Here is a 25,088-nt window from a genome sequence, read left to right on the forward strand (position 1 = left end):
AACACGTGTCCCCTGCATTGGCAGGCGGATTCTTAACCACTGCGCCGCCAGGGAAGCCCCCAGAAACTGGCTGGGACTTGGTAGAAGTTTCTATTAGCTCTTCTCTATTGCACGCTCCTGGGAAACCACTGGGTGTTAGCAGGTTGCTCCTTGCTTTTTACAGGGGAGCTGCTTGTCCCAGCAACGGCTTTGTTTTACTTCATTTCCTTGCTTATCTGTAGAAAAATTTCCTAGATTTTCAGTCTTTTTGGCAAGAAGCCCTACATATAATGCCAGTGGCCACATATTTCTATACATTATATCCTCCAGATTTTACCTGGTTTGTGGCAATGGTTTCCCTCTAAATTCCACCTTTTCTTATTTTATACACTTTGTCCACTTTTATAAGCATGCACCATTACTGTCTAGAAGGGAAAATTAGAATGAAATTAATAGTTTCTATGGGAAATCAGAGCACCCCATAAATGCCTCAGCAGCACATGATCAAAAATCAATCAGAAAAAACAAACTGGCTGTGGAGGCTACGGCTTCTACAGTATGGAGGCAAACTCTAGTAAGTCTGGTAGTCTCTGGATAAATGTGCAAAACTCAAATTGTACACAGCAAGAGAATGTTCTTGGTAATTAAGAAAAAGTTCCTGCAGAAATCCTGGCAAATGCCGCTACTGGGATGTAACTTGGCACTTGGGAAGCCTAACACCTTTCCAATCTAAATGTTGGAGTTTATTAGCTAAAGGTCACGAAGGAAGGTACGTGACCTCCAAGGTGTGACGGGATATTTTGTAGTGATCCCCAGTGCAGAGCAAACATTTCAGATTTCTATAACATAAAGGCCCTGTAATTTCAAATCTTAAGAACACGCTAGTCATTAAATAAAAGGCAAGTCGAAGGCATCTGTAAATCAGCAAAGAATTATGCATATGCACACAAAAGATACTCAAATAATTTAAAATATGCAACCTATATGAACTAACTAGTAGCCACAGGAAAAATAAAGCATGGATAATATCCTAATATACCCTGTGCTGCTTCTACCTCGAGCATGTCCAGACAAAAATGACACGCTAAGCCATAAAAAATTTAAAGGCAAAATACACCAAAACTGCTTACCAACTGCCACTCAAGAAGGGGGTGAAGCAGCTTGCACAATGCACTATATGCAAGTAAGTAACCTTGGTTACTGTTTCCAAGGACACTGGGCTCTTGGCTAGCAAGCGCTGAGGTGAAGCTGCATGCAGTGTTGACTCATTTTAATAAACCTGCATAAAGAAAATCAATGCAACGGTATTCCACACTCCCCAAATCTTTACTGGTGGATCTAATAAAACATTTCCAGTACTAAACAGATACTGAAAGTAGTGAATACTCTTTATAGCAAAGGCTTTTTATTGATGTCTGCTGTATTTTCCCCTGGCACCTCCCATGGAGTGACTAAACCTATCATACTTGGTAAGGTCAGCAGTAATTATACTTAGGAATTTTATCTGAGGCATTCTGGAATATATCTAGAAATGGAAGCCAATCTAGTTAACAGGTGAGCATACTTTTTGAAATGTCATCAATATGGACCACTGTGACAGAACAGTAGTCCACACAGCATTTCCAAAAAATGTCTCTGCAATGTAAATTCTGTCCAACTGCGAGACACTTCTTGTCGCAAAGGTAGATTTTCTTATCATGGTCTATCATGGAATGTATGAGACCACTTAGAAGGCTGCTTGAAATCTGGTGCCGTGTTGAAACCCTAGGTGCTGCACAGGCTGAAGTGGAACCCAGAGGCCTCAGGCAAAACCTGCTAGAAACCAGCCCACTTGTGTTGTCACTAACACCCACTGACTCTGTGGAGGGCAAAGGTAACGATTCAGAGACAGCTGTCCCAGGCATTAGTAGCTGGACATGGTATCACCTGGAGCAAATGAGAAAAACAGATTTACCTCATCAACAGTTCTCTGTGCACTCGGGCGCGCAGCCAGGTGAAGCAGAAGCCTCTTCAGGAGCTCGGGAATGAAAATGTCTACCTTTCTTGGAGCGGATGGAAGTAAGAGGTAGTAAGGTGGAACAAAACAATTTCCTCAAGTTTTGTCCTCAGGAGGGAAAATGATCTAATTAATTATGTAAAGCAGCAATTACACAGACAAAACCAACTCTTCCAGTTTACAAATAAAAACTAAGTCTAGGTCAGAGAGCTTAAGCCATACAAAGTGAAACACCCAAGATTCAAAATCTCTTCGTAAAGCACGTAATTAACAATTGAGAGAAACGTGTCCTAGTTTGGCGGGTTCTTCCCAGGAATAACAGTCTTTAACCACTTGGCTTTTTTCCCCCTGATTTTATGCATTCATTTTAAGTGGCAAAGAAAATTCCCTATACCAGAGAGCATAAGCCTTTTCCTTCTAAAATTCAGTGCTGTTTTTGAACAGTTTCCTGCCTTTGCTTCTAAGTCATGTGCCTCTACCACAAATACACACCTTACTTTTCTCCTTGCTAGGCCAGGAGCTCCACCTTCTAACCCTGAATTAATTTCCCGGTCTCTCACAGAGATACTGCGGTATTGGTCCCTGTGCAGTCATTTCTGGAAATTTGGCTAGAGGCCTCTGCAAAGAGATTTCATTCAGCTGGCTTTCCAAATCTCATCTGAAAAAAGTATCACGTTCACAGTCTGTGTGTGAGGTAAAACAAGGCTTTCACTGAAGGCGCCTAAGGGCAACGATATTCACCCTGATACACTGAGGTTCAGGCCTCTGTCAAAACGAACATTCTTCTCACTGCAAAGTTCCCAGGCATGTTTTGAGAAAGTTTTCTTATAAGTTGACAGTCTTAGAAATGAACGAAAAGAGTAGAGAACTGGGTCGGTTGCGACAGTAAAGCTGGTAAGTCTGCCCTCACTCACCTGCCATTGTCCAATGGAGAGAAACAGAATTTTTTCTATAAAAAGAATACCAGTTTAATCACAGTTTCCCCCTTTTTATTCATTTCAGATATTAACAAACTAAATGCGGATAAATGCATTCTACTTCACAGAACAGTAAGTGTTCTAGATACACACAAACACTGGATCAAAACATCCTTCCAACTCCAGTCCTATAGCAATAATTTATTTTTCTTCAAATGTCAATTCTTCACAGTTTCAATACTGCAGCAGCAAATATTCCTTAGATAAAGAAAATTGTGGTCCATGTTTTAAAACATCTTAAGAGAACTAGAGATAAGTCAGCAAACTTCCAGTGCAGTTTGGGTAGAGCAGTTTTACCTCGAATACCAAAGACTGGCTGTGGGAACCTGGGGGCAAAGGTCGTTGGGGGGAAAGACTGGGAACTTCTGCAGCACTTCCTCCCCCGCCACCTCCTGAGGATTTCTTCACGTAGATTGATGGCGGTGGGGGGAGCTCTGCAGCATTCGCATTCTGTTTATTGGTCCCTGTCACCCCAAGGGGTGTGATGGAAAATAAACAAACTCAGGCAGTACTTCCCACAGGAGCTTTCAGGAAATTTCAGAGCAAATCAGGCAGGATGAGGCCGGGAGGCTTTGGTTCGACACAGTTGATCCAGAAATTGGCACAGCTGGCATGATACTGGTGTCCTCCATACGCCAGCTTGAAGCTGTCCGTTTCCGAGTTGAACGCCTACAGGGAAGAAACACACATGGGGGGCCCGTCAGGCTCCCTCCACACCTGGGCACTGACCAGCAGCCGGCACGGACCCCTCTCCAGCTCACAGAGGCTGAGGCCAAACTGGCGCACACACAAAAGCTGAGCAGGTGGCTACAGGAATTCAAGCGAGAAAGTTTTTCGCCGCTAATTAAAGGTATAAAAATATCTTTACTGTTAAACCCAGTTTCAGCAAAAGGAGGCCAAATTGTTCCCAGAAAAGGCAGACAGAGGCTGTGAGGGTCGGCAGGGGTCCTGACACTGGACAAAAACAGCCACGGGCTGGGGATCATTTTGATCTCTGTGAAGAAAGCAGCCCTTCCCTGAGGCTGGCATTTGACTATAACATGCCATCCCTTACGTTTCTGAGGCTGATTACAGTCCTATCATGAAAGCAAATGAAAGATTAAAGACTCTTAGGGTCTAATGCCATTCGGAGCTGATAACCAAACTGACATCATTAAAAAGTCCAAATAGGTATAGGATTTGTAAAAAATAAAGATGTTAAACACAGCAGAATGATTTCCAGATGAATAATGCTTACCAGTAAGTTACAGTCAGCCAGGCCTAACCTCAATCACTTCCGGGGTGTTTTGTAAAGCTCAACAAGTAAACAAATAAATAAAGCTCTAAACCCCAAACAATTTGTTTTTGTCTGCTAACGGCCAAGTCCTGAAGCTCTCTGATCTCATTCTGTGTGTCACTACCACTTCATCTTCCAGAAGCTGCTCTTCCTGTTACCCTGTTCATCCCAGAGGAAAATAACCGCAACACCAGAAGCCAGCTATGAGCCACAAGCATGCACAGCAGACGGAAGTGGACCCGCACGGACATGTTAGTTGACCGAATCAAACACTATGGGAATGAAAAGGACTCAGCAAAGGATCCATGATTGGAACAGCTCAGGATGGCAGTGGAATCATCGAATTTGCCTTCCACACTCAAAATTAAGATGGAGACGCTAAGATAACGCATAACTGGTTCATACTTTTTTAGGATGTTCTTCTGCAGGCTTCTCTTCTTTCTGAAATAACGTTGAAACCATAAGGTCAACAAAATTCCCAGAACAGGGCCTCTGGCCTCCAAACGAGTCCTTACAGGTTTAACCTTTTCTCCTTGCCAACCCACTGTGCAGAGGGTGGGCAGGCACGTGCCAACAAGCCCACTCCTTAGAAAGGCAGGAGCTGCCTCCACCCCTCGACAGCTCCCCCCCGCTGCCCCTTTGAAAGAACATGTCTGCTCTGTGGTCAGATTTCAGGGCCTGATAAACTCCCCTCCTCTGGTCACAGACCTTGCGGAGAAGGGCCAGATGGGATTGCCTCCCGGGTCGGTCAGGGAAGCAGCCCGTGCAGGGGAGGGGGGAAGGCAGGTGACTTACCCGGCTCCTGGAGTCCACGTTTAAAAGGCACACCCCACAAGCAAGCTCCTGAGCGTTTTTAATCCCGGGCCGTAGCATACAAGAGGAAAAATCCAGTGAATTTTCATCAGGCTGTGAGGACAAGATAAACGGGTAAGAAGCCAGGAATTCCACACGCTGCTGGTTTCACTCCCTGATCAAACATCCCAACAGGTCCAGCAGCAAATTCAGTCCACTCTCTACCACCACCAGTACAATTATTCCACTTCCCAGACGTTTACCGAGTACCTGCCCTGCTGTGTTCTAGTTGCTAGGGGTGTTAGGATGAGCACAAAATGGTCCCTGTTCTCTAAGAGCTGTTTAGGGTCAGGGCGAGGTGGGTGTCAGGCCACACTGTGCCACGAGACCCACACTAGGCGTAAGGACCGAGCGCCGGAGCACAAGGGGGAAGGGGTGGGGCACTTACCCGACTCAAGGGGAAAGGAGCGTGGTGGCAGAGAATGCTTCTGAGAACTTCCAAACACGGTGGCTGAGTCCTGATGGGTGTTTGCTAGGTGAAAGGGGTAGGGTAGGATGAGGTAGGGGAGGGAAGGGTATCTACTCTATGTAGAATAAGCAGCCTGGGCAAAGGCCTCTAAGCAAAAGATCAGGTATGAGAAGAAATCTAGGAAGTGGGAGCCAAGCTTACAGGAGGAGGGAGGAGATGAAACTGGAGCACGAAGGCCTTGAAAGGAATATGAGGGGTTGAGACTTTATCCTGGGAAGCCCTAAGGGTTGTAACTAGATTGTGACAGGATCAGGTTTGTACTCCGGACAGAACCCTCTGGTTGCAATGCAGGCAGGCACTGAACTGGGGGTCTGGGCCTCTGTTACAAGGCTGCAGTAGCGAACCAGGAGACGGGTCCTGAAGGTCAGAACTGAGGGAGCAACAGTGCAGAATGGAGAGAAATGGACACATGAAGAGCTATTAAGGCCGAAGAATCAACAGGCCTGGCGGATCTGTTAGATGTGCGAGGAGGGGAGGGGACTGGGCAACTGAAAGGATTCACCCTAACGGGGCACGTGAGAGGAGAACCAGTTTGGGGATGGAGACTGGGGAGAAGAGTTCAATTGGGTACAAGCCGAGTCGAAGCTGCCTGTGGGACAGCTGAGTTCTGATGCTATATGAGCAGGCAGATGGGTATACAGGCCTAGCACTCAAGAACGAGAGATCTGGATGTTATCGGCTAGGGAGAATAAATATGTTAACAGCTAACAGGTCAAGTCTTTACCTGTGCTAAGCAGTACACTAGGCTCTCTACATACATTATTTAATTTATTCCTTACCAAAAAATCTATGAAATAGGGAGCGTGTCACCCAATGATGAAAAGCCCAATGATTGAAAGCTGTTAATTTCTTAAAAGTTAAAATGCACATCTATTATATGAGCTTGCAATTTCTAGATATTTTTATCTAAGAGAAATGAAAACATGTTAACAAAAGTCTTATACAAGAAGTGTTCATAGCTCTATTCATATTAGCCAAAACTGGAAAGAACATGCATCTTTAAACAAGAAGATGGATTCAAAAAACATAGTATATTAATACATTGGAATATTACTCGGTGATAAAAGGGATCAAACTGATACACACAACACAGATGAATTTTTACAACATGCTATGTAAAAGAAGCTGACACAAGAATATATACACTACATAATTTCATTTATATTAAGTTCTAGAACAGGCAAATCTATGGTGATGGAAATCTACAGAAAATGGATCACTGGCTGCTTTTGGAGTCAGATCAGGTGATTGACTGGGAAGGGGCAAAGGGGAACTTTAGGGGGTGATGAAAACACTCCATATACCAATGGGGTGTGTGCCACATGGTTGTGTGCATTTGTCAAAACTGGTCCAACTATGCATTTAAGATCTGTGCATTTCATTGTATATATGTTATTCCTCAACTACGAAAAACACTTGAATAATAAAACAAGACAAAAACAACCAAAGAAAAGCAGAAAAACAAAGCAAAAAACCAGAATGGTAGAAAACATTTGCAAATGATGCAACCGACATGGGCTTAATTTCCAAAATATACAAACAGCTCATATAACTCAATAGCAAAAAAACAACCCAATCGAAAAATGGGCAGAGGACCTAAATAGACATTTCTTCAAAGAAGAAATACAGATGGCCAATAGGCACATGAAAAGATGCTCAACATCACTAATTATTAGAGAAATGCAAATGAAAACTACAATGAGGTACCACCTCACACCGGTCAGAATGGCCATCATTAAAAAGTCTACAAGTAAAAAAAAAAAAAAAGTCTACAAGTAACAAATGCTGGAGAGGGTGTGGAGAAAAGGGAACCCTCCTGCACTGTTGGTGGGAATATAAGTTGGTGCAGTCACTATGGAAAACAGTATGGAGGTTCCTCAGAAAACTAAAAGTAGAATTACCATAGGATCCAGCAATCGCATTCCTGGGCATATATTCAGACAAAACTATAATTCAAAAAGATATACATGCACCCCTATGTTCACAGCAGCACTATTTACAACAGCCAAGACATGGAAACAACCTAAATGTCCATCAACAGATGAATGGGTAAAGATGTGGCACATATATACAATGGAATAGTACTCAGCTATAAAAAAGAACGAAATAATGCCCTTTGCAGCAACATGGATGGAACTAGAGATTATCATACTAAGTGAATTAAGCCAGAAAGAGAAAGACAAATACCATATGATATCACTTCTATGTGGAATCTAAAATATGACACAAATGAACCTATCTATGAAACGAAAACACAATCACAGACATAGAGAACAGACTGGTGGCTGCACAGGGGGCAGGGGTTGGGGGAGGGATGGACTGGGAGTTTGGGGTTAGCAGATACAAACTACTACATACAGAATGGATAAACAACAAGGTCCTACTGTATAGCACAGGGAACTATATTCAATATCCTGTGATAAACCATAATGGAAAAGAATGTTAAAAAAGGAATGTATGTTATGTATAACTGAATCACTTCGCTGTACAGCAGAAATTAACACAACATTGTAAATCAATTATACTTCAGTTAAAACAATTAAGAAAAAAAGATTTTGGATTCTTAATGTGTAAAAGTTACGTATACATGAACTAATTTATTTTTCTTATATATGCTCTAGAGCAGAGTCTCTCAAACTTGGCACCATTGACATTTTAAGCTGGATAATTGTAAGACAAGCTTAAAAGACCTGTAAGACCTGTCCTCTGCATGTAGGATCCCTGGCTAATTTGGGACAAAACTGCTCCCCTCCCCGACTATTAAGAACTGACTTTCCAAAGAGGAAGACGCACGTGTACACGCATATAAATACACATATACACATAAACCCACACTCGTATGTAAGCCGGTTATAAATTTTACTGATATAAAGAATGTGTAGCACACCATTTGCAAATAATAAAATATACCATCATCTCTACTGTAGATTCCACATAGTATCTTGTTCTCACAAAATGCTTTCTTGGATTTTTGCCCAACTCTTAGATCAACCACCTTTGCTTGCTTCCCTGAAAGACTGTTAGTTCTGAGGCGAAGGCTGATGTTTTCATGTGAAGGACTAGGGCTAGACTGAAATGACTCAGACCTACTTCAGAACTTCACTTGTCTGTCAAATATATGAGTGACTTCTTTGCTGAATCAGATAATAGTTCTTGAATACTGGACAATCTTTCCTCAACTTTTGGTTCTACTCACGACATAATGGCTACAGACAGCATACTTTTAAGTTTAATCTACATTATTAACATTTTCTCTATCACCTTAAGCCTAGACAATCAACAAAACAAGTCAAGCCCTGATTTGAAGCGTTTGCTGATTTCCATGGTATAAATGCTCCCCCTATGGTCGATTTCTAGCTACCAGTGTGATGTCACTGAACATGGGGTTGGGAAGAGATGCACGCAGCACCGTCATATAGTATTTCCACATATGGATACAATGGACTAGGGTGACCAACTTCCTGGTCTGTGCCAGACTGTTGCCATTTTAGCTCTGAGGACACCCCTCGGTTCTGAGCAAACCGGGACAGCTGGTTGTCCTATGACAGACATCAATAACCTCAAACACTAAGGACAAAGCAGGTGGGAAAGGAAGTGAAGATGGAAGGGAGTCGATAGGAACAAAGTAAAAGGGTCCATTGTCCTGTCTTGAGAACCAAAAACAAGAGCAGAGCAAGTCAAGTGTGAGAAAGTTCTAGAGTTACCAAGTTGGGCTCAGAAAGATGTCTGAGTTTAAGATTGCCCAGGCTCTGCAGTGTGATGTGATAACACCGTCCAGTGTGATCATGCAAGTGGGTGGCTTAAGTGAAACAGAGACAAGGGGCTTGTAGTCCAGAGAGTCAAGGATCTGGGAGCCTGGCATGTTGGCTGGTTTTTCCTCATGAATACTGAGGTGACCAGGATGATGGCAAATTGGACAATAAAATAACAGCTACATGTTCTATAGTTACTTTAGGCTGAACCACTGAGAAGTTACTATACTGTCTTTGTATTTGCAAAACTGTATTCTTCTTCCCCAGAAAAAAAAGCCTTCTCCCTAGAAAAATGTGTAGATTATATATGATATTTCTCCAACCATTTCTTTTTAATATGAAATAAGTATCTTTTAAAAATATTTATTTGGCTGCGTTGGGTCTTAGTTGCGGCGCTCAGGATCGTTGTTGCGGCATGTGAACTCTTAGTTGCAGCATGCATATGCGATATAGTTCCCTCACCAGGGATCGAACCCGGGCGCCCTACATTGGGAGCGTGGAGTCTCAGCCGCTGGACCACCAGGGAAGTCCCTCCCCATCCATTTCTAATTTGAAATAGTAAACCATGTGCTAGGTTCCATAAACCTCTCTTAAACTAACCTGAGCTGAATCTATTTGGATTACCCTTAAGGAAGGAAGGATACACAGTTCTCAAAGAAGAAAAAGGGAGGTGGAAGTTTCAACTGTGTGAACCTACATGGCCTTAGCCAAGCCAGAGGATAATTTGTTTGTTTTTTAGTGTAATCATGGCCAATTTGGTCAAACCTAGAAGCAGGTGGAATTATCATCTGTCTGCTGTCCAATTCTGTCCTTCGTAAAACAGTAACAATTTCACTTGCCCTACCTCCCTCCCTCCTTCAGTTGGTGTTAGGACCCTCACAGATACATAAAAAGGGCTCTGGAAAGGATAAAATACTCTAAATGATCATCACAATTATTCACTTTGACAAAATCTAACAAGCTTTTTGAAGAGGTTAAAAACATAGTGGTATGTCTATAATCTACATTATAGACATTTATCATGTTACTGAATGAGGACTAATTGTGAAATAATTAGAACCCGGGGAAACTCTGAATCTTGAAATCAAATCCAAGTTAATAAAAGCCCTTTTAATACCTGTTTACCAAAGGAATAAAAGAAGCCAATGAAAAGGTCATCTCCAGTGAAAATCATATGGCTCTGCATAAATTACCCTGTAGTCAAATTAATCTTTCAAATGATAAAATTAACCTTTATAAATACACATCTATTAGCAGGGAGATTACTGTAGTCCACAGTGTGACACCAATCAAATGCCCTAATTCTATAAGGAGGTATGCCCTCCACAGGCACCTTAAATTGCGTATCACCTACTTTAACTGGCAAGTATGTCATGCATTTAGTAAAGATTAAAAACCCAGCCTTATTAGACAGGACCTGCATACACTGACAAGTCCCAGAGTCAGACTGGGATATATAATCCTGAATCTTTAGCCAGTAATAAACTACTAAAATGGTATCCAAGAAAATCATTATTAAGGAAGAAGAGTTTGGTAGTATTTTAGTGTTACCAGTAGACTTATTCTCCTTCTTCCGGACAAATGTAGGATGGGCCTTCCCTGTCCTCTAAATTAGGCACAGTCGTGTAACTTGCCATGATGTTAACAGACTGTGAGTATAAGTAATACGGTCACTTCTGGAAGGAAGCAAGACCAATGTGCTATTTGTCATGTTCCCTTGATACTCCCATAGTGACCAACTATGTTCCACTCGGTGTTGGCTCTATCAACCCAGATCCCGGAGTAAGGAGGACATGGCATAGAGTCCCTCCAACTTGAGATGGAACAGGAGCTAGGAATAAAGCTCTGTTGTTTCACATTGCTAAGAACTGGAGCTGGGAGGTGTTGCTTGTTACCGCTGCAGAACTTAATTTGACTGATACAAAGAGTGATCTAGACACAGGTTCCACAAGCAATTCCACACCTTTGATTTTGGTTACAATGCAACCATTCTTGGTTACAATGGTTTTTTTTTTTTTCTGGTAATTTTTCCTACTGCTACTATAACAAATGAGCATAAATTTAGTGACTTTAAACAACATAAATTTATTCTCTTCCACTTCTGGGGGTCAGAAGTCTACAGTGGGTTGGCAACACTGTATTCCTCCTTATCCAAGCTCTAGGGGAGAATCTGCCTCTTTGCCTTTTCTAGTTTCTAGAGACTGCCTGCACACTCTGTGGATCACGGTTCCATCTTCAAAAGCAATAGTATAGGATCTGCCAATCTCTCTCTCTGCTTCGACTGTCACATTGCTTTTTCTCATTCTTATTCTCCTGCCATCCTCTTACAAGGATCCTTGTCATGCCTCTGGGCCCACCCAGATAATCCAGGATAAGTTTCCCATCCAAAGACCCTTAACTTAATCACATCTGCAAAGTCCCTTTTACCACATAAGGTAAAACATTCACAGGTTCTAGCGATTAGGACGTGGACATTTTAGGGGGGTGGGGAGGTGTTATTCTGTCTACCAAATCCACCTTCTGCCAACTGAAGATAGCTGTGCAGAGACATGATTAAGATTCTGTCTCTAAAACACTGTGCAGACTGGCAAGACGACAAAAATGCTGTCATTACTAAAACAAACAAACTGTTCTGGGGCTTCCCGGGTGGTGCAGTGGTTAAGAGTCCGCCTGCCAATGCAGGGGACACGGGTTTGAGCCCTGGTCCGGGAAGATCCCAAGTGCCGTGGAGCAACTAAGCCTGTGCGCCACAACTACTGAGCCTGCACTCTAGAGCCCGTGAGCCGCAACTACTGAGTCCTCATGCCACAACTATTGAAGCCCACGCGCCTAGAGCCCGTGCTCCGCAACAAAAGAAGCCACTGCAATGAGAAGCCCGCACACTGCAACAAAGAGTAGCCCCCGCTCGCTGCAACTAGAGAAAGCCTGCATGCAGCAACGAAGACCCAACGCAGCCAAAAATAAATAAATAAATAAATAAACAAAACAAAACAAAAAAACTGTTCTCCTGACATGTAGTGGAATCACAGAGCCAGGGTGATTTTCAGTTGACCACAGGTCAGGAGAATAACAGTCCTGTCTCTTCTTGTAGATTTTATGTGGCAAAAACGGATTAGTATTGTTTTCCAGGACTAAGTCTTGGTTACCAAGCTACTGAACTTCAATTCAATCCACAAGCATGAGACAAAACTTTAAGATAACAATTCACTCATCTCACTAAAATAGGGGCTTTTTATCTCTTGAGAAAAAAGTTCCTTCAACCTGTGCCCAGAGGAGACAGGCTTTTGCCACAAGAGGGAGTTTTAGTCCATGGATAAAGGGAGCATAAAAGGGAAAGGGAAATGTAACTTTGCTAGTATCACTTCCAGCCTAAAGAAATATTAAGGAGCCAAAATTTGGAGGTTAAGACTGTGTACTCTGCTTTCCTTATCCCAAGCTGCATCCTGGAACCTTTTCACTGGAGAAAATTAATGCAGCCTCCTTTTGATGGGAATAGTTTCATGGAGTCTTTGTGGGAAGAAACAAGCCCTTTTTTTTTTTTTTTTTTTTTTTTTTGCAGTACACGGGCCTCTCACTGTTGTGGCCTCTCCCGTTGCAGAGCACAGGCTCCGGACGCGCAGGCTCAGCGGCCATGGCTCACGGGCCCAGCCGCTCTGCGGCATGTGGGATCTTCCCGGACCGGGGCACGAACCCAAGTCCCCTGCATCGGCAGGCAGACTCCCAACCACTGCGCCACCAGGGAAGCCCAGTTCAAGTAAGTTTTATAGACCGAGGACATACTAGTTATCAAGAGGAAATGCCATGGTATAATCAGGAAAAATACCTGAGTAAAGAATGATTATTTTTCTGTCACAGCTAACCTGGTGAAGAAAGCAACTATAACTGGAATAGCATGGGTAATTGGAGAAACAAATACTCAGTGGCGGTCACGTACAACGTGCAATGCATTCCTGTGTTGTCTAGCGGCAGATACCTACCCTTCCCTGGTGCCTAAAAAATGTCAGGTAAAAATCACTCTAGCATCTAGACATGGATGCTAGAAATGGATGTTCCTAATGGGAGTTTGAAGGAGAGGGCAAGAATGCCTGTCCACTCTTCCCACTTACCTCCTATTTTGCCATGCGGAGGGACTTAGAACCACCGTAAGTGAGAGGGCAACACTCCTAAGTTAGATGTGTGACCAAACCCAACAGGCTTCCTTTGAAATCACAAAACCAAATTCTATGGCTTCTTTAAAAAGGTCTGAACAAAACTAATCCTTAGTGTAAAAAACCAGAACATGACTTATCTCTGAGTGGGGTGATGACAACAGAGGAGCATAAGAAAAGCTTCTGGGACGATGGGCTATTCTGTATCTTGATAGGGGTATGGGTTATATGAGGTATGCATATGTAAAAAACATTGAGTGGTATAACTAAGATTTTTGCATTTTACTGTATACATATTTTACAGAAAAAGAAAAAAGAAAAGGAAGGTCTGGAGGGGCAGAGTCAAGAAGGCAAGCCTTTCTCATGAGCAAAATGTACCAGGATGAAACTGACTTCCATCTCACCCACTGACAGCAGCTCTCTTAAAGCAGTAATCCAGGCCAAGATTCTCCCCAAATATCCTTTGCTCCAAACTGAAAAGGACTAATACATAATGAACCTGGTTAACACACTTGGTCTTTTGTGATACCTTTTCTTTAAAGAGTTCACGGCAAAGAAAGATGCTTTGCAACCACAGCCATCTTTTTCTTTTTCTTTTTTTTTCTGGCCCTGCTGGGCAGCTTGTGACACCTTAGTTCCCCGATCAGGGATTGAACCTGGGCCCTCGGCAGTGAAAGCGTCGAGTCCTAACCACTGGACCACCAGGGAATTCCCACAGCCATCTTTTTCTAATAGCACCAGAAGAGACGGGTTTGTCTAGAAGTCTAGTTTTCAAAATGTTAATTACAAGAAGAAACTGCCTGTCACCAGAACAAAGAAACTTAAAATCTAAGTGGCAAGGGGGACTCTTTTAAGCTACTCTATAATCCTGGGATATGAACAGGGGGAAAAGTGTACAGAAAAGAACTTGACTGTTTATAGCAAGTTGCTGCCAAGATAGACTCCTGGTGTTTCATCTCATTAACCTTGATGCTAAATAATAACCCACTCTTCCCCAAAAGGCTTTTGCCTTTCTGCTTTTATCCATCCAACTTGCCCATTTCAAGGAGGCAGCAGAATACAGTGGTTGAAAAAGTAGACTTAGGACTTTCAGACTGAGTCCAGGTCTCACCAATATCTCTGTGCCTGAGTTTCTTCATCTGTAAGAAAGGGGGAGAATAACAGTATCTACCCTCAAGGCTGTTGTATTAATTATGTCTATGTAAAGAGTTATGAATAGGGTCTAGCACACAGTCATCACCAGTAAAAGTTGGCGAATGATGATGCCGATATTTAGGCTTCATGTGGTCATATCGGCACAGGGTTAGGAGCAGAAGGTGGGTGAATTAGGAGAGACCCAGACCCACACTGATCTCTAGATTCCTAAAGGTGAGAGAATCTCTAGATTTTCTCCTAAAGGTGAGAGACCTCTGAGACCGAGAGGCTCTGATGAACTGAGATGCTAACGATGCAAAGGGGACACGCCTGGTAACATGTCCGTCTCCATCCCACAGCCTCACAGGCACGCCACGCACGTTACCAGCCAACCAACTTCATGCGCAGCTGGAGTTTAGAAGTATTTTTCTAAAACACCAGGGTTTTATCACCCAAACACAACCCTACCACTATTCTGGCATATTTCCTTCTAGCCCTGTAGTAATAGTTCTGTGTTATTTCAAACTTTATGCTTCTTTAAAAAATGGCGGCCTCACATCCTAGTATGAAGAGTCACACAACTAATTCTCCAGATTTGGACTTTTCGGTTATTTTCAATTTTTCACTTTTACAGAGAACAACTTGTGCATTTAACTTGCTTCTTTTTGTGAGTTTGTATGTAGAACTCTTGCCTTAGGCAGTTTTCCGAGAAGTAGAATTACCAAGTCAACTGCTCTGAATGTTTTCAAGTCCTTTCATTCATTTAGCACTTAACCGGGTATTTACACAGTGCCTGGCCAGACAGAAAATGAACAAAATGTGGTCGTGGTCCTTGTTCTCAACGAGTTCACAGGTGGAGGGGAAAGCATGTTGCCAGACACCTTTCCCATAGGGTGGTACCAATTTCCTAATCAGGGCTTTCCTGGTGGCGCAATGGTTGGGAGTCCGCCTGCCGATGCAGGGGACACGGGTTCGTGCCCCGGTCCGGGAAGATCCCACATGCCGTGGAGCGGCTGGGCCCGTGAGCCATGGCCGCTGAGCCTGCGCGTCTGGAGCCTGTGCTCCGCAACGGGAGAGGCCGCAGCGGTGGGAGGCCCGTGTACCGCAAAAAAAAAAAAAAAAAAAAAAATGTCCTAATCAATGAATTCCTAATAAATTCCCTAAGAAGTAGTCCAATTTTACCACATCAACACGATCAGCATTCAAATAAATAAACCAAACCCCATACTGGGTTTATTAGGAGGTAAAAACTGAGATCTCGTCTTAATTTGAATTAACGTTTTCTGCTTAGCTGTGCCTCCTCTATGAATCACTTCACATTTTTGTTCCGATTTTACTGGAAGCTGGTATAGTTCTCAGTAATTTATATGTTTTCTTTACAGAGCAAAGACTTGCGGTCACTGTCAGTATGCGCTGCCACACGTTTTTTCTCATTTACCATTTCATCTATTTTTTTGCCGCTTGGAAGGATTTCCTCTAATCTGTACTTGGAGCTATGCCATTCAATCTCTACGGAGAGATTTCCCAAGAAACTACTCAATGAAACCTGCTGCTTTCTTTACTGAAACGATATTTTTGAAGATAATGTAGATTATGTTAGTTTCCTCTTTATGAGAACCCACAAAAGAAGTTTCTTTCTGGGTACCGGAATAATTATGCTTCCTGAGTAGAGGGTTTATTTTTATGTTGTGAACACAGTGAATCATGGAACTGATCACGTCTTCTTTACATCAGTGCCTAGAAAGGGTCAACTGTACAGCTCACCACTAGCAAATGCCAGCACTTTTAAAGCACACATTTTTGGGGAATTCTCTGATGGTCCAGTGGTTAGGACCCTAGGCTTTCACTGCCAAGGGTGGGTTCAATCCCTGATCGGGAGCTAAGATCCTGCATGCCTCAAGGCCAAAAAAAAAAAAAAAAAAGCACATATTTCTGTACACTTCATACCTGGCTTTAACTTATTTCCCTAATTTCATTTTCCCTTTATTTTCCTTATCCATTTATTAAAAATATTTAAACCAGTTATTAAAATAATGAGGTACAAAAATGCTTATCTTGCTTGAAAAAAACTGGAAAGTTCCAAAAAGTATAAAACAAAAGGTACAAAGTCCCACCAAACACTGTTAGAACACAAAGGAAAAAAGGACATACACTGTAGGATATCACTTACATGTGGAATCTAAAAAATACAAATGAATGTATATAAAAAATAGACTCACAGACATAGAAAACTAACTTATGGCCACCAAAAGGAAGGGGGAAGGCGGAGGGACAAATTAGGAGTATGAGACTAACAGATACAAACTACTACACATAAAATAGATAAGCAGCAAGGATTTACTGTATAGCACAGGGAACTACATTCAATATCTTGTAATAACCTATAGTGGAATATAATCTGCAAAGAAACAAAAAAACCCAGATCATTATGCTATACACCTGAAACTAACATAATATTGTAAATCAACTATACTTCAATTAAAAAAATAAATAAAGGACACAGTCCTGCTTTTAAGGAGCTGAGAAGCTAGTGGGTAAGAAACAAGCAAACACAATTATCAAGAAGCGTGGTAAGTGCCCTGACAGAATGTGCTATGGACACACACAGGAAGGGCATCTAATGCAGACTGAAGGCCTCTTGGAATGAATTCTGGGACAAATGACGCAAAGTCCAGAGGGGAAAGCAGTCTAACAGAGAAAGAGAGGCCAGGGCAGCCCAAGTGATGGAAAAGACCTTACTTACTGAGCTAAGGAGTTTAAACTTGACCCTGAAGACCACACAGAGTCACTGCAGGATTTTAAATGGGATATAAATGACACAATCAGATTAGCATTTTAGAAAGAGACATCTGAGAGTGGTGTGCAGCACGAATTGATAGTGGATAAAAAAATGAACCAGTAGGGGGCTTCGCTGGCAGTCCAGTGGTTAAGACTCCGTGCTACCAATGCAGTGGGTGCAGGTTTGATCCCTGGTTGGGGAACTAAGATCCCATATGCCTCATGGCCAAAAAAAAACAAAACATAAAACAGAAGCAATATTGTAACAAACTCAATAAAGACTTTAAAAATGATCCGCATCAAAAAAAGTCTTTAAAAAAAAAAAGAACGCTATGAATTTTTGCCAAACTTGTTAAATTTAACCTCTTGAATTCAGTTTTCTGTATTTCTTATCACCCAATGAACATAATTTTATCTCTTCTTTTCAAATATTTATAACTTCATTTCTTATTGTATTGGCCACACAGTATTTTAAAAAAATAATTAGGTTATAAATTGAAAAATGGCCAAAGAAAACAAAATAAGAGATTTGGGAAATGATTCAAATGCTTTAAGAACTTAATAGTACAAGCCAGAAGCAACATAACAATGGAGAGAGGATGTCCTTGCCGTTGAAGACAGGTTGCTGGGAGAGCCGGGAGTCCTCCTGACCATCAGTGCAGCGCAGTGAGAACTGGCTGCTCTTTCAGATGGGGCACATGGCAAAATGTAAGGAAAAGAAGAAAGAAAATGGAACAGCATATTTATTCCAGCTGTGGAAGGAAGATAAATTGTGAAATAAAGGATATTATCACAGACAAACTGAATAAGTGTGAATATATAAAAATAAAATAGTTTTGCCCCATGTAATATTTTAAAAAGGGGATGAGGACTTCCCTGGTGGCGCAGTGGTTAAGAATCCGCCTGCCAATGCAGGGGACATGGGTTCGATCCCGGGTCCAGGAAGATCCCACATGCAGCGAAGCAACTAAGCCCGTGCGCCACAACTACTGAGCCTGCACTCTAGAGCCCGCCAGCCACAACTACTGAAGCCTGCGCACATAGAGCCAGTGCTCAGCAACAAGGGAAGCCACCGCAATGAGAAGCCCATGCACCGCAACAAAGAGTAGCCCCCGCTCACCTCAACTAGAGAAAGCCCACGCACAGCAACGAAGATCCAAAATGGCCAAAAATAAAGAAAGAAATAAATAATAAAAAATTTTAAAAAAATAAAAAGGGGAAGAAATAGAAGAGGAAAAAAATAACTGATGTAATCTTATGAGCACACACACGTGTGCGAATAAGTCTATTACAAGTATGAAATATGTATGGTCAACACAATATTTCATTGAATATATGGTCAAATGGTCAAAAGAGATAGACGATCGGTTTATACACAAAGGAAATAAAAATAGTAAATTATCATTTGAGACACTGGCTAGCCCCTCAGGAAATGAAAGAAATTAAAAAACACTTTTATGAAATTGTTTAAACACTTGTTAACATAAGAAACTGACAAAGCTAGAATACAATGTAAAGAAATGTATACTTATGTATTGCTGATAGCACTGTCAACTAGCCCCTAAGCTCCCTGTAAACCCATATCAACACATGCAACAACAGCTATATGTAGGCATGCGTGTACATGTGCAGCCATGCACTCTGACCTCGTAAGTCCACTTGGAGAAACTATATCCCCAAAGGGGAAACAGTCATTTGTTTAATGGTATTCAGAGTAAAACTATTCGTAACAGGAAAACAATGAAAACAATCCAAGACCCTAAGAAAGTAAACCGGCTAAATGAACCACAGGACAGCAACAAGACGTATCTTACAGTCTTTTGTTTGTTTCACTTAGGTTTAAAAAAAAATGTTTTTGAGGTATAGTTGATGTAGAATATATTAGTTTCAGGCATGTAACAGTGATTCACAATTTCAAAAGGTTACACTCCATTTATAGTTATTATAAAATATTGGTTATATTACCCATGTTGTACAGTATATCCTTGTAGCTTATTTTATACATAGTAATCTGTACCTTTTACTCCCCTACCCCTACTTCGCCCCTCCCCACTTCCCTCTCCCCACTGGTAACCACTAGTTTAGTTTGTTCTCTGTATCTGTGAGTCTGCTTCTTCTTCTTCTTTTTTTAAAAATACTTATTTATTTGGTTGTGCCGGGTCTTAGTTGCGGCAGGCGGGCTCCTTAGTTGCAGCATGCGTGTGGGATCTAGTTCTCTGACCAGGGATCAAATCCCAGGCCTCCTGCATTGGGAGTGTGGAGTCTTAACCACTGCACCACCAGGGAAGTCCGGAGTCTGCTTCTTTTCTGTTATATTCACTAGTTTGTTGTATTATTTTTTGGATTCCACATATAAATGATATCATACAGCATTTGTCTTTCTCTGTCTGACTTATTTCCCTGAGCATAATGCCCTTGAAGTCCATCCATGTTGTTGCAAAGGGCAAAATTTCATTCTCTTTTATTGCTGAGTAGTATTCCATCTTCTTTATCCATTCCTCTGTTGATGGACATTTAGGTTGCTTCCATGTCTTCACTATTGTAAACAGTGCTGCTATGAACATTGGGGTGCATGTATATTTCTGAATTAGTGTTTTCATAGTACAGTTTTTTAAAAGGACACAAATGAGGACAGAAATAACTAGAAATGCAAAGGGAGAAACTCAAACGAATGCTTTGCAAAACATGCATCTACGTATGTGACTTAAGAAGGATGTAGATAGAGAACATTTTCCTACACTCTCATTGTATTTAGGTACAATGGTCCTGGGAGCTATCCAGAAGCCAACCTGGTACTATTCAACTAATGGAACAACTGTTGTCTCCTTCCTTCAACATAACTTGATACAGTAGGCACCTCCATCCTCCAGTAAGTGCCATCACAGGAACATACGCTCGGCTTCACAGCTTAGGTTTCTAGAAGGAAAGCAACTGCTAAATTGTCTAGTGGGCTTACCGTGAGTGTGGCGAGTGACATGAAGCCAATTAGGTTATTCCATACTTTATCGATGTCCTTCAGCAACTGCTGGAGTTTCTCACTGCACACTGCAGTGGCTTTTATCCCCAGCTCCACACGCTTGGTTACCCTGTACACCTCAACAACACCTGACAGGGTGAGAGAGGACAGAGTTAGGTGCTGGAAGCGTACAGAAAGAGTTGAGCAAGACACAACAGCCTTATTGCTGGCTGATATTCTAGGTGGAAACTGGGACTGTATCTGGACAGACATGAACTTACTATTCCTTGGGACCAACCAACTCTTAATGCTGCAGTATAAACTCATTGGTAAGAGCACAGACTCTAGAGCTACACTGCTTGGATTCAAGTCCCAACTCTGCCACTTAACTAGCTGTGTAACCTCAGGCAGGTTGCATAACCTCTCTGTGCTTCAGTTTCCTCATCTGTAAAATTGGGATAATAGTAGTACCTCCTCAAAGGATGGTTGAATTAAGGGATTAAATGGGTTAATACTGTAAAAGGCTGAGAACAGTAGGCATTAACCAAGTATTAGCTATTTTTTTTCTGGCTTCTTTATGAGTCCATTTGTTTGAATTTGGGAAATACCATTAAACTCACTGAAAATAGGAATATTAACAGTTTAAAAGAATCGGAATGTCAATATCACTACACAGGCACACCTCGCTTTATTGCACTTCACTTTGCTGTGCTTTCTAGATATACGTTTTTTACAAATTGAAGGTTTCTGGCAACTGTGCATCAGGCAAGTCTATAAGCACCACTTTCCTGACAGCATTTGCTCACTGTGTGTCTCTGTTACATTTTGGTAATCTCACAATATTTCTAACGTTTCCATTATTATCATATTTGCTATGGTGATCTGTGATCTTTGATGTTACTATTGTAGTTGTTTTAGGGCACCACAAACCACGAAGCATGTGTTCTGACTGCCTCACTGACCTGCTGTTCCTGTCCATCTCCTCCACAGGCCTCCCTCTTCCCTGAGACACAACAATATTGAAATGAGGCCAATTAATAACCCTACAATGGCCTCTAAGTGTTCATTGAAGAGTCTCACATCTCTCACTTCAACTCAGAAAATATAAATGATTAAGCTTAGTGAGGAAGGCATGTCGAAAGCCAAGATGGGCCAAAAACTAGGCCTCTTGTGCCAGACAGTTAGCCAACTTTCGAATGCAAAGGAAAAGTTCTTGAAAGAAATCAAAAGGGCTACTCTAGTGAAAATAAGAATGATAAGAAAGCAAAACAGCCTTATTGCTGATATGGAGAAAGTTTTAGTGGTCTGGAGAGAAGATCAAAGCAGCCACAACATTCCCTTAAGCCAAAGCCTAATCCAGAGCACGGCCGTTAACTCTCTTCAATTCTGTGGAGGCTGAGAGAGGTGAGGAAGCTGCAGAAGAAAAAAGTGTGAAGCCATCAGAGGCTGGTTCATGAGGTTAAGGAAAGAAGCCATCTGCATAACCTAAAGTGCAAGGTGAAGAGCAAGTGCTGATGGAGAAGCTGCGGCAGGTCACCCGGAAGCTCTAGCTCAGATCATTAACAAAGGTGGCTACATTCAACGACAGACTTTCAGTGTAGGTGAAACCACTTTCTATTGGAAGATGCCATCTAGGACTCTCGTAGCTAGTGAAGAGACGTCGATGCCTGGCTTCAAAGCCTCCAAGGACAGGCTGACTTTCTTGGTAGGAGCTAATGCAGCTGGTGACTTTAAGTTGAAGCCAGTGCTCATTTACCATTCCAGAAATCCTAGGGCCATTACGAATTATGCTACATCTACTGTGCCTGTGCTCTCTCTATAAATGGTACAATAAAGCCTGGATGACACACATCTGTTTACAACACGGTTTACTGAATATTTTAAGCCCACTGTTGAGGCCTAATGCTCAGAAAAAAAGATTCCTTTCAAAATATGGGTGCTCAGTGACATTGCACCTGGTCACCCAAGAACTCTGATAAAGATACACAACAAGATTAATGTTTTCATGCCTGCTGAACACAGAACATCCATTCTGCAGCCCATGGATCAAGGAATAATTTCAACTTTCAAGTCTCAGTCTTTAGGAAATACATTTTGTGAGGCTGTAGCTGCCACAGATGGTAACTCCTCTGATGGAGCTGGGCAAAGCCAATTGAAAACCTTCTGGAAAGGATTCACCATTCTAGATGCCATTAAGAACATGTGTGATTCACGGGAAGAGGTCACAATATCAACATTAACAGGAATTTGGAAGAAGTTGATTCCAATCGTCAGGGGTGACTTTGAGGGGTTCAAGACTTCAGTGGAGGAAGTAACTGCAGACGTGGTGGGAAGAGCAAGGGAATTAGAATTAGAAGGGGAGCCTGAAGATGTGACTGAATTGCTACAGTCTCATGATAAAACTTAACAATGAGGTATTGCTTCTTATGGATGAGCAAAGAAAAGTGGTTTCTTGTGGTCGAATCTACTCCTGGTGAAGACTGTTAAAATGACAACAAAGAATTTAGGATATTACATAAACTTAGTTGATAAAGCAGCAGCAGGTTCTGAGAAGACTGACTTCAACACGAAAAGAAGTTCTCTGCTGGGCAAAATGCTTTCAAACAGCATTTTATAGTATATGGAAACGGTTCATGAAAGGAAGAGTCTATCGGTGCAGCAAACCTCACCGTCATCTTACGCCCCCTCCCCCCAGCCTTCAGCGACCACCCTGATCAGTGAGCAGCCATCAACGTGGAGGCAACAGCCTCCCCACCAGCAGAAAGATTATGACTCACGGAAGACTCAGATGATGGTTAGCAGTTTTAAGTATTTTTAAATTAAGGTATGTACATTGTTTTTTTAGACATGATGCTATTGCACACTTAACAGACTACAGTAATAGTGTAAATATAATTTTTCTATGCACTGGGAAATCAAAAAATTCATGTGACTCGCTTTATTGAGATATATGCTTTTTTGAGATATATGCTTTATTGCCGTGGTCTGGAACCAAACCCGTGATATCTCCAAGGTCTGCCTGTAATTAAGAAGTATCTCACTCCTCTGAATGCCCAAAGATCTACAAAGTCTGTGGCTTCATGTATCTTTTATACACTTAACAGGACACAGAATGGTTCTTCTCCTGTGGTCGCTGAATTATGGCTGAATTCTTTCAGCAAGGATGAGGGTGCCAAGGTCTCCACATTCTAAGGACAGCTGCCAGACGTACCCCCAACCCCTCCACCAGCCGCTATAAGAGAGGACTGGAAGAATCCCAGGGGGTCTTCAGTGGTACATGCTCAGCCTCTGTACAGCAGCACAGCTTGTCCTTCCTCCCCCAGGGGAAGGGCAGGAATCACAGCCCACTCTAAGCCAAGTGAGGGGGCTTCTCAGATGGTCTTCCACACTAGAAAGCTGGTAGAAGGAAGGACAGGCACCCCATTACCCGGTGAACATCTGTTTATGCAGCAGAACTGTGCCTGTCTGGGCAGGACAGCGGAACCAGAGCAAGGTGGCAGGAGGAAGGAGAGCTCACATCCCTTCGTAGCCACTCATGCAGCAAGTATTTGCGAGTGACCATTATGTGCCCGGCCCTAGTCTAGGTGCTGAAGACCCAGCAGTGAGCAAAACGGACCCAAATCCTTTCCTTCTTGGAGGTTCGTTCTAGTGGAGGGAGACAGATAATAAGAACAGTAAGTAAAGCATTTAAGATATTAAAGGTGACAGGGCTAGGGAGAAAATCAAGCGGGGAAAGAGACGGGAAGTGCCAGGGTGGGGAGGCACGACATGGCTTTGAGTAAGACAGGCCAGGAAGACCTCACTTAGAAGGTGACATTTGAGTAAAGATCTGAAAAAGACTAGGGTCCAGTGCATGTAGCTCTGGCCACGGGACAAGCCTGAGCTTGTGGAGGAGAGGACCACTGAAATGGACTGGGATTGAGATTTCATGTTGGACTGGCATGTCTGATAGCTGAAGGTGGCCAGGAAGTTAAGGAATCTGTGATGTCGGTGAGAGGTAGAAAGGAAGAATTCAACACAGCATGGTAAGAATTGATTGGAGACCCAGTGATTTAATTTTCTTTTTTAAACCAATAATTTAATTTTAATGGCTCATCTAGTTCAGACTCTTTGATAAACCAGTAATTTTACACTGTGTATAACAAGGACTGGGAAACCTGGCCAAAGAGACCCGAAGTCAAATGGTTGTTCCTCTCTGGGACTTAAGTGTCTTCTCTACAAATGCAGACGCTACTTAGTGAAGTCATATGTGGCTTGAGAGATCTAGATTAAGCTATGTAACATAGGGACAACTGAAAAGACTGCAAAGTGTCATGATTTTGGATAAGCAAAATATAAAAGCACATACCTAATAAGTATTCCATGCCTTGAGCTGACTGAATTACTTCTGTGCACACAGAACTACTACTGATTCCATTTAAGGTATCATTGGCCTTCTTAATGACCTACAAAGAAATGAAATCACATCACCTTATGTAATCAGGAAAAGTCATTACAAATCAATTTACTATCAGTAGAAAACCCAACAGAGAGCCAGGAGGTGTGGAAACACATGACTGATTGATGTATATAGAGGACTATGCTGAAACAAATCTGAGAATTTAATTTTGACACTGAAGAACCAATCCTTCATTTTTTTTGGAAGAGGAAAAATAGAGGTTCTTTAGCTTAAATATTATTTTAACTTGGGCAGAGATAATGATATCATTTTGTTATGTCTTTAACACAGTGACAGAAGAGGGCACGGTAGTTGAGTGAGCTGTGTCTACTA

The 25,088-nt window shown here is 42.1% G+C and overlaps 1 protein-coding gene across 9 annotated transcripts in view; it reads right to left on the reverse strand.

The window, feature by feature from the left end:
• Positions 1–2,942: 2,942 nt before the first annotated feature.
• SYNRG (synergin gamma) overlaps positions 2,943–25,088 on the reverse strand; it is a 92,801-nt gene continuing 70,655 nt past the window's right edge. For 4 of the 9 annotated variants that reach the window (XM_073797155.1, XM_073797152.1, XM_073797158.1 and 1 more), the window contains 5 exons: positions 24,666–24,762; positions 20,318–20,466; positions 5,024–5,134; positions 4,634–4,669; positions 2,943–3,621 (listed from right to left, as the gene is read on the reverse strand). In XM_073797155.1, coding sequence (XP_073653256.1) covers positions 3,490–3,621; positions 4,634–4,669; positions 5,024–5,134; positions 20,318–20,466; positions 24,666–24,762 — 525 coding nt within the window. In that variant the 3' untranslated portion in view covers positions 2,943–3,489. Of the gene's footprint in view, positions 3,622–4,633; positions 4,670–5,023; positions 5,135–5,468; positions 5,553–20,317; positions 20,467–24,665; positions 24,763–25,088 lie in introns of all 9 variants that reach the window. The other 5 variants (XM_019945381.2, XM_019945380.2, XM_073797153.1 and 2 more) reach the window with 2 other exon arrangements.

Source organism: Tursiops truncatus, chromosome 20 (assembly GCF_011762595.2).
Source record: "Tursiops truncatus isolate mTurTru1 chromosome 20, mTurTru1.mat.Y, whole genome shotgun sequence".
In the NCBI taxonomy this organism is placed as follows: domain Eukaryota; kingdom Metazoa; phylum Chordata; class Mammalia; order Artiodactyla; family Delphinidae; genus Tursiops; species Tursiops truncatus.